The 14,860-nt window shown below is 43.5% G+C and overlaps 1 protein-coding gene across 5 annotated transcripts in view; it reads right to left on the bottom strand.

Annotated features, from left to right (window-relative positions):
• kif26ab (kinesin family member 26Ab) overlaps nucleotides 1-14,860 on the bottom strand; it is a 278,697-nt gene that overhangs the window by 114,217 nt on the left and 149,620 nt on the right. For all 5 annotated transcript variants that reach the window (XM_041214247.1, XM_041214249.1, XM_041214248.1 and 2 more), the window contains one exon: nucleotides 1,281-1,450. In XM_041214247.1, the coding sequence (XP_041070181.1) occupies nucleotides 1,281-1,450 (170 nt within the window). The remainder of the gene's footprint in view (nucleotides 1-1,280; nucleotides 1,451-14,860) is intronic.

The raw sequence follows: 14,860 nt of genomic DNA on the forward strand, positions 1-14,860 counted from the left end.
GGGTACACCCATGGTGCTATTAGGAAGGAAGTTCCAGGGTTTTGACCCAGCGACAGTGAAGGAACGGCAATATATTTCCAAGTCAGGATGGCGTGACTTGGAGGGGAACTTCCAGATGGTGGTTTTCCCATCTACCTGTTGCCCTTGTCCTTCTAGGTCGTAGTGGTCATGGGTTTGGAAGGTGCTGTCGAAGGAGCCTTGGTGAATTCCTGCAGTGCATCTTGTAGATGGTACACACTGCTGCTACTGTGCGTTGGTGGTGGAGGGAGTGAATGTTTGTGGATGTGGTGCCAATCAAGTGGGATGCTTTGTCCTGGATGGTGTGAAGCTTCTTGAGTATTGTGGGAGCTGCACTCATCCAGGCAAGTGGGAAGTATTCCTTCGCACTCCTGACTTGTGCCTTGTAGATGGTGGACAGGCTTTGGGTAGTCAGGACGTGGGTTACTTATCACACAATTCCTAACCTCTGACCTGCCCTTGTAGCCAAAGTATTTATATGGCTAGTGCAGTTCAGTTTCTGGTCAATGGTTATCCCCAGGATGTTGCTAGTGGGCGATTCAGTCGATTCAGCGATGGTAATGCAATTGAACATAATTGTTTGGGAGAAACAGGTGTCTTTGGACATGTAGTTCCCAAAGCTCTCCACTGGAAATTCCTTTCTTCCTACAAGCACCAATCTCAGGAAAGAAAAGGAGCTTCTCTTCGCAAAATAAAAATGGAATGAAAATCAGAGTATTCCCAGCTTGCTGTCACACACCCAGCAGTTTCATAAACCTGAACACAGATCTGGTAACATGTGGATTAAAGCTGCTAGACACTGCCAGGCCCACTGAGTTTTTCCAGCATTTCCTGTTTTTATTTCTGGTAACATGTGGTTCTGTCACTTGGTTGGGAATAGTGCATCGTGGGAGAGAAGGCAGCAGACTTAAGTGGATAGATCTTGATCAAGTGTAAAACGGGTGATATCAAGTCAGGTTCCCGCTTTACATCTCTGCCAATTTCTAGTGACATTGACCCCAAAGTTGAGATCTACCCAAAGGAAACAGGAGAAAAACAATTTACAAAGTGAGGAGAATAGGAAACCAAATATATTAAATTTTCCAATAGCTTCACTATTGCCTTTATTTCATTTCCTAAAGTTGAGCCAATTCCTGCAAATTTATTGCTTATTAAAATATTTCCCTGAATTTTATTTTTTGTTAAAAAAATCATGCTGAATCAAGGTTTGACTGAAAATGTTTAACTCAACTTCCAGCAATTTGAATGAAACGATCCAATACCTGATAAAAAAAGAAGCTGCAGCTGAAGTGCCAGAAGAAATCCTGCCGGGTAGTAATGAATTCTGAGAGGCTGGTGGGCCCGTTGCCCAGGCTTGGCTGCTGCTGTTTGGTGGGATGATGGCTTCTTGAGACAAACCTTCTTTTCCACTGTCTGTCATTGTTGTCTGTGCCTAAAAATGAAAAATATATAGCAAACGATGGATGACAGACTGACTTGTAAAGCATTTCGCTTTATATCATTGTTGGTTAGCTCCCTTATTCGTTGCAGAGGTTACAACAGTGACAACTAAAATTAATTAAGGTGGACAAGCATGTCTTACATTGCCCAGTATTAGAGGTTACAACCATGAATTCACTAGTCAAGCAGCATGCAACTAAGAGGCTTTGGTCAGAGTAATGCACAGTTAAACAGTCTGACAACCATGAAGTAATGGAGAAATATAAACCGATTCCCATTATTGTCACACATTTTATCATTCAATTGCAGAGCTGTTTGCCTTTTGTTATGAATATCTGCCATACATGGTTTCTCAGTAGTCCATCACCTCAGGTTACCACCTATTTAACTGGTCGCTCATACAAGTGAAATGAAATATACAAGGTCATTCAACTTTCTTTTTTGGAAATGCCTTTGTTTCTCTAAACACTGTCAGTGTTTCGTAAAAATATGATCAATTTTAAAATGCTAAATATTGCACTCCTATTGAACAGACATCACTGAATGCCTTCCAAGCACAGCTGTTCCTGGTTTTAACAATTGAGATATATGTATGTACACACACACATACACACATAGAGACACATAGAGACACACACATGCATACACAGATTTACACACACACACACACACACAGATACACTCCCATACACCGGTACACACACATGCACAGATACATACATACAGACACACACGGATACACATACACAGAGACACACACATATATACACAGAGATACACATACACATACATAGATACACACATACACACACAGATACACACGTACACAGGGACACACACAGATATACAGAGACACACACACACACACATAAACAGATACAAACATACACACATTATCCAAAGTAAATGCGTCCATGGAAAGAGATACTTTGGAACAAAGCTGAGGAAAGGACAAAATAAAACATCTTTAAAATGACAGATGTGGCATTAATTAGGAAAGCATTCCCAGTTCTCTTTTTTTGTGAAAAGCACGTATGTATGATCATTATGTTGTTACAATCTCAGGACACAATGGTAGCAACTGAGCATCTATTTCCTTGTAACTTGACTAGTCAGAACTATACTGAGGCAGCTAATACAGTAGGTTAATTTCACACAGTCAATGTGTTAATACGGATGAAAGAGTTTCAGATACATATGCTTCTTCTATAGTAATTTAATTCTTCCTTTCATCAGTTGAATCAATAAGCACATACTTATTAAGTTTTAGATAAGATTGACACTTTAGATCAACTTTAAAGACCTTGGAGATTAATCCAGGAACATGCAGAAATAGATTAAATATACCTAAGGAGATTAGCTACATAATGCTGACCATATGAAGCTAAGGAGTCAAAAGCTACACAAACCGACCGCTACCGAGGCTGTCGCTCATTCTGAACAATGTTTCCCAACCTACCAATTAAGGCCATGCTCTCATCTTTACTGGACCACTGTGACTATTCTTGGCACGGCCTCTTACAGATTATATCCCCTTGGCCCATTCAAGTTTCCAGAAATACTACAGCAGTTAATCCTCATTTCCAAGTGCCTTCCATATGAATGTCAATGGATAGCAGTACTAGGCCAGTAATTTGTAAAGTAAAACTATACATCAAATAGTCTCAGTCACTCTGTCAAAGTCAACGAACGGAAACATGCAGCAGTTGAATGGAAAGGGTGTCTTATATGGGCTGTTAATCATGAAAAGCAACCTCCTGGGGAAAAAACTAACTAATAAAAGCTGTCAACAGTTTTTAAATTCTGTTGTTTGAATTCCCAGTCTTCTACGATATGCGTATAACCTTTAGTCCACCATCAGTCTGAAGCCATGTCATTGAACAGAGGCATAATGTGTGGCTGCTGCTAATCATTTGTTCAGTGCACAGGGGCAGTAAAAATCCATGTAGTGCAGGTAAAACTATAGAGACATTCATTGTTTCTTAGATCTTCTTTACCTAATGTCATTAAAATTTCCCAAAGATATATCAATTTCTAGCAATGAATTTCCATTTGCTGTTGAGTGCGATGCCTCAGGCCCTCCAGATTAAACTTCGGAAAAGAACCGTTCATAACAAAAGCACATTTTTTGCTAAACTACAAAACAAAAGAAAAATCAACTGTGCCATCTTTTAAAGTACACTGCAAAACATTTTTTTAACTCACAAAGTCAAGCAGTTTCATTTGTCTGTGTGCGTCCTATTTTCCTCTCTAATTATGCAAACCTGCTTTGTGTCAGTGAGTGTGTATATCAATCCCATCACTGAGCAAGAACAGAGCCAACTGATTTCTGCAAATTGCTTTATTGTTTTACAATCAATGCCTCCTACCACCCTTCATTTAAATATTAAATTGCATAAAGTGATTTTTAATTTGCTGGTATTTCATGCAATATATATAAGGTTGCTAGTATTACTCTCTCTCTAAAGATAGGTTTTGGAATGAAACACACAGTATTGTCACAAGAATTAATGCTGTGGACAACAGAATACTGTTTACTTACAGAACCATCATTTTTTTATTGTCACATTTAACTTGAAGGCTAAAATGGCTAAGGGAAGTGTTTCATTGTTTACTAAGTGAGGCACATTTGCAATGTCATAATTTTTACTCATCCCTGTGCATTGACAGAAGATACACATTACAGAAGTGAGAAATTTAGCAAGTCTGTGACAACCTCAGGGATTTGTACAGATGTAGGTACGTAATTTTAAAGTCCTGAATAAGCTTGGTCCTGCATTTTACAGCCTTCGCCTCGGCCACAAGCCTAGCATAAGAACTAAACCCCCTTTGTTGTGAATTTATCATCAGTGTACAGTGAAACTGTAAGTTTAATAATATTTGAACAGACAGATACTTTCTAAATTACCCATAACTGGCTGACGGAAAATGTGCAATGTCTGCTTTCAAATGAAGTCTCTTATTCAGTTAAGTACTCAATGCAAATATAGAACCACAGGAGCGGAACATTCAGCCCTCGATCATGTTCCACCTTTTAATTATCTCATGGCTGATCAGTATCTCAACTCCATTTGCCCATCTTTGATCCATATCCTTTGACAGCATTACCTAACAAAAATCTATCAATCTCATCTTTAAATTTAAATTGGCCTGACTTCTCTGGCCTTTTTGGAAGAGAGATTTCCAGATTTCCACTACCCAACTATTGTGTTGCTTTTCTAGTGATTTCACTCTATCACTGGTACTGCATCACTCAAAAACACAACTTCAGTTTCCACATGTACATTGATGACATCCAGCTCTACCTCATCACCACCTCTTGACCCCTCCACTGTCGCTAAATTGTCAGACTGCTTATCCAATATCTGACAGTGTGGGGAGACAGTGGTATAGTGGTAATGCTAATAGACTAGTAATCCAGAGGCCCAGGATAATCCTCTGAGGCCACAGGTTCAAATCCCACCATTGCAGCTGGTGGAATTTAAAATTAATTAATAAATCTGGAAATAAAAGATTGTCTCAGTAACGGCAAAGCTATCAACTGTTGTAAAAACACATCTGGTTCCCACTAAAGTCCTGTAAGATGTAGCTTGGTCTTACATCTTACAGTTTTCTCCTAAGCCATAAACCTCCCATTAGGGAAGGAAATTTGCCATCCTTACCTGGTCCAGTCTATATGTGACCCCAGATCCACAGTAATCTGATTGATTCTTAACCTCCTTCTGAAATGGCCTAGCAAGCCATGGAGGGATTTAAAAATGCAATTAGGGATGGGCAACAAATGTTGACCTTGCCAGAGATGCCCACATCCCTTGAAAGAATGAAAAAATCACTGGATGAGCAGAAATTTGTCCAACTCAATATTGAGAAAACTAAGGTCACTGTCTGTGGTTCCTGCCACAACCTCTACTCCTTCTTCCTGGCAGCTAAGGCTGAACCAAACTTTGTATCAGGTTTGACCCTGAGATGAGCTTGCAACCAGATACCTGCACCATCACTAAGGCCGCCTATTTCCACATCCAAAACATCGCCAGGCTTCACCCCTGCCTCAGCTCAACTCTCATCCATGCCTTTGTAACCTCGAGACTTGATTATTCCAACAAAAACCTGGCTGGTCTCCCACTTTCCAGCCTCTGTAAACTTCACATTATCCAAAACTCCGCTGCCCATGTCCCAACCTGCTCTAAGTCCCATTTCACCCATCATCCCTATGTTTGCTGATCTACACCGATTCTGGGTTAAGCAACACCTCGATTTTAAAATTCTCACCATTGTTTCCAAATTCCTCCATGGCCTCACCCTTCCCTAGCTCTCTAATCTCCTCCAGCCCTGTAACCCTTTGCAATACCTGCGTCGCTCTAATTCTGTCCTCTTGAGCATCCTTGATTTTAATTACTCCACCTAGGCCCGAAGCTCTGTAATTCTCTCCCCAAACTTCTCAGTCTCTCTATCTCACTTTCCTCCTTTAAAACCTAACTCTTTGACCGGGCTCTTGGTCACCTGCCCTAACACCTCCTGATGCAGCTTAGCGTTACAGTCTCTTTTATAATGCATCTGTGATGCACGTGGGAAATTTTGTTGCATTAAATATAAGTTGCTGTTGTTGTGCGGCCATAGAGTTTCACTCTCAGAGTACCTTGCCTCTGCTGCTCCTCTTCAGGCATATGCCAGTTGCTAAGGTCATTCCAGCTCCTTAGTTCTTCCCAACTTGTGGGGCAGGGAAACAAAAATATTGAGTGCAGTGAGGCTGGGAGTACTTTGGTGAAGTATAGTGCAGGTCCCCGTAAAATACTCCCAAAGAAAATTGCTATCAAATTTCAGAAATCTCACTGCATGTCACTCAGGTAATTGGGTCTGTGCTGCACCTACATTTTTGGGTGTAGATCTACGCCAGTGGAAATGCAGAAAGCCGGGTGCTGAATTTTACAGGGAGGGTGGTGGGGATGGGGGTTGATGGCAAGTCTACCTTATAAAAGGCTGCCCCGCAGTAATATTACACTGTGGGTGGCCTTAACCAGCAGAGAGTAGGACTTCTGCCCCTCAATCTGATTGGCCTGTAACTCTTGCAGTCCCAGTGGTGCCAGAACTCAGTCGTGGGTGCTGCTGGGACTGCAAGCAGACTCACGAGCATGACTGATGATGACTGGGCCCAAATAAGTCCCAGTTTTTTTGGGCAGGGAGGAATCAGGATCCTTAGGGAAGGCGCTGAGGTGGTGGGGGCGGCTTTTTGAAGTCAGGCAGGGAGGTATAAAGGGAACTACAATCTTTGGGGGTGCCCTGATGCACAAAGGGCACCCTTCCAAAGAATGTAAGCCCCCCTTTCCTTCCTGCCCTTTCGCCCACCTTCCACTGCCCAGTGTATTATGGCAGTGGAGATGGATTGAGGTCCTTAAGTGGCCACTTAAGGGTCTCCATAGGCCTAAGGGCTGGTGAGCTAATGGGCACCTTACCCACCCTTCGTATGATGGGGACTGGGTCGGGGGTTGTGTGGAAGGCACCCGTCATATTTTACATGCTCTCCCACTGAAAACTCGCCCAGCAGGGGGCGGTGGAGTGTAAAATTCAGCCCCAGGAAAATCATTTGAGCTGGTCTTTTACATGGGAGCAGGGCTGCTTAAATGAGCAGCAGAAGCAATCACCGTATGTATCTTAGAAGCGCCTCAAACAATGGAGGAAATTCGTGCGTATTCGTGTTTCCATGTAAAGCCAACGAAACTCAGTAATGCGCAAATTCCCTCACTTAAATATTGGGGCAATGCTACATTCACAGGATACTTATCACAAAGCTTTTCAGGAAATTCTGGACCAAAGGGCAGAATTTGTAGGTTGACGTGCTGACGCAAAATCACGCGGGATGACGTTGGGCGAGTGTCCCACGTCATCCCACACTTGCGCGATATTACAGTCGGCGGGTGCACGCAAAAGTCGGAAGCAGCCCTCTGGCAACTAAGAGGCCTATTAAGGTCATTAAAGTTGTAATTGTCTCCGATTTTTTCGTGGTCCGTCCAACCCTTACACTTGGCGGACGGGTGAATCGGCCAGGCGGACTTTGCATTTTTCATGACACCTCATCCAAGGGCGGGGTGAGGTTTCCTTTATTAAATAGGTTTATAAAAATCTCTGGACAGCATTTTTATCATGTACATATTCAGGTCACTGATTTGATGTGTGGACAGTTTTTTTCCTGATTTTACAAGCTTTGTTTATTGGTTTTAAAGTCTTCAGCTCCCTGACAGCTCCCTGCCTTCAGGGAGCTTTCATTCACCGCTTGCCCACGCCCGCACTTACCTCAGCACCCGCCTTTGGCCCCGGCAGCACTGATCAGTTCAACACCCGCCGACCCAAAATTTCAGTCCATAGTCTCCAATCATGCAGGTCCACAATTTACTTGATGTTTAATTGTACATATAGCCAGTTTATACCTTTGCTTCGTAAAACTGGTCTGTAAATAGTTTTATTGTTGGACAATGATATGTGAATGTTCTATGGAAGGTGATTAGAAAGCTCTTGTAGATCTGGCAGCTTGTGTCATGATTCCATGACTCAATGCCAGTCACCCCGCTGACTACTTTTATGAGTTCTCATTGGCTAACACTTACATCATGTCGGGATTCTGCTCATCTTATATTACCTCAGCACTGAATTAAATTCTCTTTATATAAACAATGCTCTCAGATTGACTCACAGAACTAAATCTGAATTAAATATCAATTACTGGTACAGCAGTGGATTCAAATCAATATCACGGAACAATTTTTTAAAAAATTATACCCGACAAATGCAATACTGAAGCAACCCAGATGAATTTAAAATTTCAAAAATAATTTTAAGTAATGATTCCTTCAACTGGTAAATACTTTAAAACACAAATCTCATTGTACAAAAGCAGGTTTAATTTATATTAAATTGAATTTATGAAAATTTCACAGAAAGAACAAGCCAAGGTATCGCAACAATTTCCTACAGGAGGTGACGTACAATATAGTATTAACAGAAAATAGGCCCCATTGCTGCATAAAATGTTTGAAAGCTTGACTTTTTCGAACTCAGATGTCTTGTATTATACTTGTCTAGTGTTTATACTCAAAGGTTACACAACAGGTTTGGCCTCAGGAACAGTATAATAACATGTGGGACACCACTTTCTCCTGAGACTATCTTCGACAATCACAACGTGTACTCATGACCACATTTCTCATTGCTGCTGACACAAGCAAAGAAAATCAAATTTAAAACAAGGGTACCCACAATGGAAGGCTGAACAAACACACAACAATGTCATAAATAACAAACTAAATCTAACAAATATGAATTAACAATCTCTTGACAAGATACACTCAAATTTATCACCGGTCGTCCCAATGCCACAAATTTGAATGGATTGTATAATGGCATGTAGTTACCATATTCCATCTCAGTGATGAATCCAAATAAAAGGCAGGTTCTTCATATCTTAATGGGCAGAATTTTTAGCTCAGCGGGCAGATGCGCGCCCAACCTGACCAAGCGTGAAAAGACGCACGTTGACATCGGCCGAGCATGCCAATGTCAACGTGTAGTTGCGCGATAGTTTGGTCGGCAGGCACACGCTGGAGTCGGCAGCATGCCCGCCAAGAATTAAAAGGCCAATTAAGGCCATTAAGTAACCAATTGTCCTGCAATTTTCACTGCTCGTTCAACCTAATGGTCACATGAGGGGTCATGTTTTATTAACTTTTCCTGTTGTTCAATGATGTTTTCAATCTATTCTTCATCTCCCTGAGGCAGCTCTGTGCCTCGGAGACTTTTCAGCGCTCTTTCACACGCGTGCACAAAGTTCGGGCTCGGCCAGCTCACCCTCCTCCCCCTGCTCGCGTTTCACGCTGGGCGAGCCTTAATTGGCCCACCAGCATGAAATCACAGTGTACTGTCGATCGCGGGCAGCAGTCGGCTTCCCAACCACCCCCGCCGATCCCACATGCCAAGGGCAAAATTCTGCCCTATGATTTCTTTATTCATTGGTCTCTCAGTCTCTTTAAACATGCTTCATTTTTAAAAATTCCTGAACGCCAAATATACCTATAACCAGTTACACACTGTATAAATAGAACACATCAGGATGTAGTGCAGTGTCATGGTTAAACATCTATGATGACCTTTGACCCAGAAGCAGTACAGTAAGGAAAATTTGTAATTTCTTTAAGAGGTCTGTGGAATCTGTAATTGTTTTTAAGAATATTTGAAAAGGAGTTTGCATCAATTGTAAAGGGATCGATTGTAATTTGCTTGGATAAGAAGAAATACTGGTCCCCAGCGACCCTTAACCCTGGGAGCAGTACCAGCAGGAAGGAACTTAATATACGAAAGCTATGTGGCTGGCTAACACAAAGCAGAACTAAAAGTAGAAGGTGATCAGCACACAGATGTATAGCTCTTGGAGGTACTATGCAAATGGGATAAAAAGCTAGGATGCAAGAATAGCTAAGTGACACTAAAGAGCTAGGTGTATTACCAGAAGTTACCAAACCATGAACCAGGGTATTATTGGTTGGTCGATTGAAAAGGAACTACACCATCAAGACTATCATGATCCAAGGAAGAAAGCGTTATAGAAGTGTGCCTTGCTGATAATAATGGTATCAGTCAAACTTAGGGATAAAAGCTGTTGTCAGGCAGGACTCCTGACCTACATTGTGTGAATGAAGAACAGCATATTGTGAAACTGTGTCACCATGTGATGCCACACATGCTGAAGGGGAATGAGTGGGTTGTGAAAGACATATCTTTGTTGTATTGATTTTTTAAAGTGAAATTAACTTTTTATTTGAGTTTCATTTCTTTGTTAATTCATGTTTAACTTGCATTAATTCCGATTTGTTTTCAAGTATAAGTTGCAAAAAGTGAAATCTTGTTGGTAATTTTTTCATTTGAGGGTCGTTTGGTAAATTTGGTTATTTAGATTCATGGTTCCCCCATGGGGATCGGAACACATCTCACAAACCCAGTTTGTCACATAGGTGACAGGTCTCTGTGTGTATCAGCATGCACCGGAGCTAAGCAGAGACCAACTGAATCATTAAAAAGTCAGCCAGCCTCACATATGGGGTGCAACTGTGCAGGGGGCGTCACTGAGGAATGAACCAGCTCATGTCAACATCCTGCTGGAACTGGTGATGGCGGCCAGGCTACTCATTGTCTCCTCATCCTGTAGGAAAACTCACAAGAGTTGCAATATGTCTTGAGTGGGTGGTGGTGTGACAGACCTGACCAACCTGACTAGATGGAGGATGCAGTGTTAAACTTTGTGAGAGCGCCATTATGGCAGGCCATCAGCACTGGCAAGATTGGAGACCATAAGGAGCAGAGTCAATTAATTGCTCTATCTCAAGATGAAGGGTATGGAGAAAACTCCTTTGCAATGTGTGATGTGTCTCTTTGACCGAAATCATCTATGGGGTTGGTTGTGCTGAGGCACCTATTGAGTTGCCAGAGTTCTCATCACCACCTTTTTTGTATTTCCCCAGGGCCTGTGCTGGGGTGGGGGTGTGGTGGGTTGGGGGAGAACCTAAATGGTCCTGCACAGATATCTCTAGCCTCCTCAGCAGGCAGAGACTCCACAGAGGCTGCACCATCAGATCATACCTCTGCACCAACTACCAGCTCAGGCACATTCAACTTTGGTGGGCAGAAATCCAGCTTAGGATGGGGAGCACAGGGTGAGCTGCACATCACAAGTGAGCAGAAGCAGCAGAATGAGACAGAGTCAGCTGTGGGCACTTCTCCTCAGAGGACCGACACTGCCATACTCCCCTGGGCAGAGATGCTGGACTTCGAGTATTACAAACAAGGAGAGTCTTTCTGGAGCTTCAGAGGCAGATGAGTTCCCAAATGTTGGAAATCCCTGAGGCATTGTGAAACCATGGGCAGACAACAGAGGAGTCCATGCAGAGCATGTGCTCTGTCATGGCTCTGGGAGTTGAGTGCTTGAGCTCCTCTATTGAGAGAGTGGTCAGCCTCTCGAAGAGCCAAATGCAGTGCCATGGAGTGGGTGCAGGAGCAGTGTGCTGTCATGCACAGAAAGAGTGAGATTCTCCGTTGTATCGACCACTCAATGCTGCTGATGGTGCAAAGATTCTTGTAGTGGATGCCAGCTGTGTCCCAGCCACTGGATCCTCATTCAGCATGCCAGAGCATTATGAAAGGGCTTAGCCAGTCAAAGATGCTGATAAGGGAGCCACCCTCTGGGGGCACTAGCATTATCCTCATAGGAGTATGCATGAACATAAGGCGCCATGTCGTTAGCTGTGCTTAGTGGGTCACCCAGGTGAACCTCTCTATATCTGTTTGGGCATTTATTTCTCCTGTAGAATTCTAATTAATTACGAAATCAGGTGATTGTGTTATTGAAGTTCGATGTTGTAGTGAAACCATGCTTTTTATCAAAAAACTAGTTTTGAATTTACTGGCTGGAAGCCCCTAACTGACTTTTCTTTACAAAAGAGACTAAGCCACACTCCAGTGCTTTGGGATCACAATCAAAGATGGCTGCACATTTTCATCACTGTACCTTCTACATTGCAAAATCATTGAAATGGAGACAGCCTGTCTGCAAAGCCTCACCAGGAATAATTGCCTTGAAAGAAATGAATGAGGGCCATCTCCTATCCCATAAGCAAAGTGTCCAGACAATCATCTGGGCACTCAACTGGGTGGAGACAAAGCATTAGACATACTCAATTGGACAATCTGATTGTGGCTGACAGAGGAATTCCCAGCCATGATCTAATTAAGGTAACTGGAATACACTAGCCACGACCATATTTGAGTCATTAGGCAAGTGGACAGAAAAGGTCATGTAACAGTACAACACTTTGTATGTTATAAGCACCAGCCTTCTCTGCAGAACAAAACAAACAATTGAGATGCAGAAGGAGCAAGACCCTGGGTGGGTTCAATGACCCCCTCTCTTTCCATCCAACTGGCAAGTTTTGAACCCTGTCTGCTGATTTTGACTAACAGGTGCCACAGACAGATATTTTAAAAATAACTCAGCCCGGTGCTGCTATCTCCAGAAGAACAGATAAATCATCCATCCACATCTGTAAACTGCCTCGATGCCAAAGAGCAGCAGGACTAATGAATACAGCTGAAGCCAACTGAGTCATTAACCTTCAAGAGCCACGTACCCCTTTAATTTTACAGGATTCAAAATTACTTACTCTATCCTTCCCAATCTATAATCTGTGTGTGTGTGTAAACCTCCACTGTGTAAGCATGAGGATGTCTGAGCTGTTTTATTTTATTTAGATCAGGTTGAGGGCAATAGAACTATCCTCTTTTCTTTTTAAAAACTCATGAAAACCTGTCTGATTGAGTACTTTATGGTCATAGCATGTAAACAGTTAAACACTCATGCATTTGGCAAATATATCCATTTTTATTTTTAAAAAACCTGTCATGTTCAAACAAGGAGGAAAAGAGTGGAGCCATTCAACCTCTCCTCAGCTGATTGTAACAATGTCAAAAGTGAGATGAGGGTTAGGGGTTGGTGACACTGGAGACACCCAGACTCAATGTATTTGTGTGGTATTGGGATTATTCAGATGTGTGTGTTGCTGGATAATTTCTTTCTCTGATGAAAGTGGAGTTGCAGAATCATCTGCCTTAGGGCTGAGAGTCGCTTAATGAAAGATTGCTGAATCAGGGTGGCTCTTATGGCCATGCCACCCTGCTGATCGCCGGGGGCCTGGGATGGCCTCAGTGGTCTTCCTTCCATGTCTGGGCTCTAGGGTCCTCGGCAGTGCCCCTTCGTCCTCGTCTTCCTCTTCTTCTTCCTCGTCCCGGTCCTCCTGTAAGGAACCGTGGTATTTCAAGTCTTCCTCTTCATCCAGCTCCTGTCCTCTTTGTATTGTCATGTTGTGCAGCTTGCAGCTGGCGATCATAGTGTAGGGTACCCTAGCTAGTTTGTACTGGAGGGCACCACCCAACCAGTCAAGACAATGGAACCGTATCTTCAAGATGCCAATGGTCTGTTCAATGCAGGTTCGTGTTAGTAGATGAGTCTGATTGTAGTGCCTCTGCCCATCCATGCCTGAGTAGCAGACAGTTGGCAGAAGCCACTTCTTCAGGAGTTAACCCTTACCTCCCCAGCACCCAGACATGGACCGTTGATGTTGGCCTGAAGAGCTGCGATACCTGGGACTCTTGCAGGATAAAGGAATCATGGCAGTTGCCCAAGAATGGAACAAACTGGTCACAGACCATCTAGACATTCAATGAGTGGAAGCCTTTTCTTGTCAGGACTCTGGGTGGCTGATCAGTGCCTTGATGGCTATTTGGGTACAAGTCCAGGGGGGGGGACTTGAGGGAATCCATCGAAAGCAGCAAAGCCCAATGCCCTCAGTGACAGCACAGGCCCAACTGTCTCAAAATGAATATATTCACCACCCCCCAGAAAAGGGCATCTATGACCTGCCTGATGGTGTGATGAGCTGCCAGCTGCGAGATGCCATCCAGGTCCGCAACAAATCCCTGGAAGCATAAAAATTCAGCAACGTGGTAACATTGGCAGCTGCAGGCAGCAGGCTGCCATTGGGGGCTCACAAGGCATCAGGCCATTGTGGACAAGAGCACAAACGTCAAAGACCATCTGCCTGGATAGGCACAATCTGGCAACATCTTGGTGGGGCGGGGGGGGGGGTTTACTGGACCAGTCACAGAACTACTGTGGCTGCAAGAGCAGGTCAGAGGTTGGGAATTCTACAGTGGGTAACTGACTTCCCAAAGCCTGTCCACTATCTACAAGGCACCAGTCAGGAGTGTGATGGAATACTCCCCACTTGCCTGGATGAGTGCAGCTCCCACAACACTCAAGAAGCCTGACACTATCCAGGCCAAAGTGGCCCAATTGACTGGCACCCCTTCCACAAACATCCACTCCCTCCATCAATGATACACAGTTGCAGCAACTCACTGAGGCTCCTTCGACAGCACCTTCCAAGCCCATGACCTCTACCACCTAGAAGGACAAGGGCAGTAAATGCATAGAAACACCACCACCCGCAAGTTCCCCTCCAAGCCACACATCATTCTGAATTGGAACTGTATCATTGTTGCTGGGACTCCCTTTGTAACAGCACTGTGGGTGTACCTTTAACCCACTGACTGCAGCAGTTCAAAAAGGCGGCCCACAACCAACCTTCTCAAGGGCAATTAGGATGGGCAATAAATGTTGGCCTGGCCAGCGACACCCACATCCTGTGAAAGTCGATTTCAGCACTGGAATTCTGTAAATTTAAAGGTAGCTGAATCTTGGGCCATAAGCCCTATATCTTGGGTCACCCCTTCTCCCCCTTACAGCCCCTCACTGTGCTCCTTTGCTCTCCACTTGACAAGGAGGGTGCATCTGCTGAAGATCTTCTTC

This window comes from Carcharodon carcharias, chromosome 20 (assembly GCF_017639515.1).
Source record: "Carcharodon carcharias isolate sCarCar2 chromosome 20, sCarCar2.pri, whole genome shotgun sequence".
Taxonomy (NCBI): Eukaryota; Metazoa; Chordata; class Chondrichthyes; order Lamniformes; family Lamnidae; genus Carcharodon; species Carcharodon carcharias.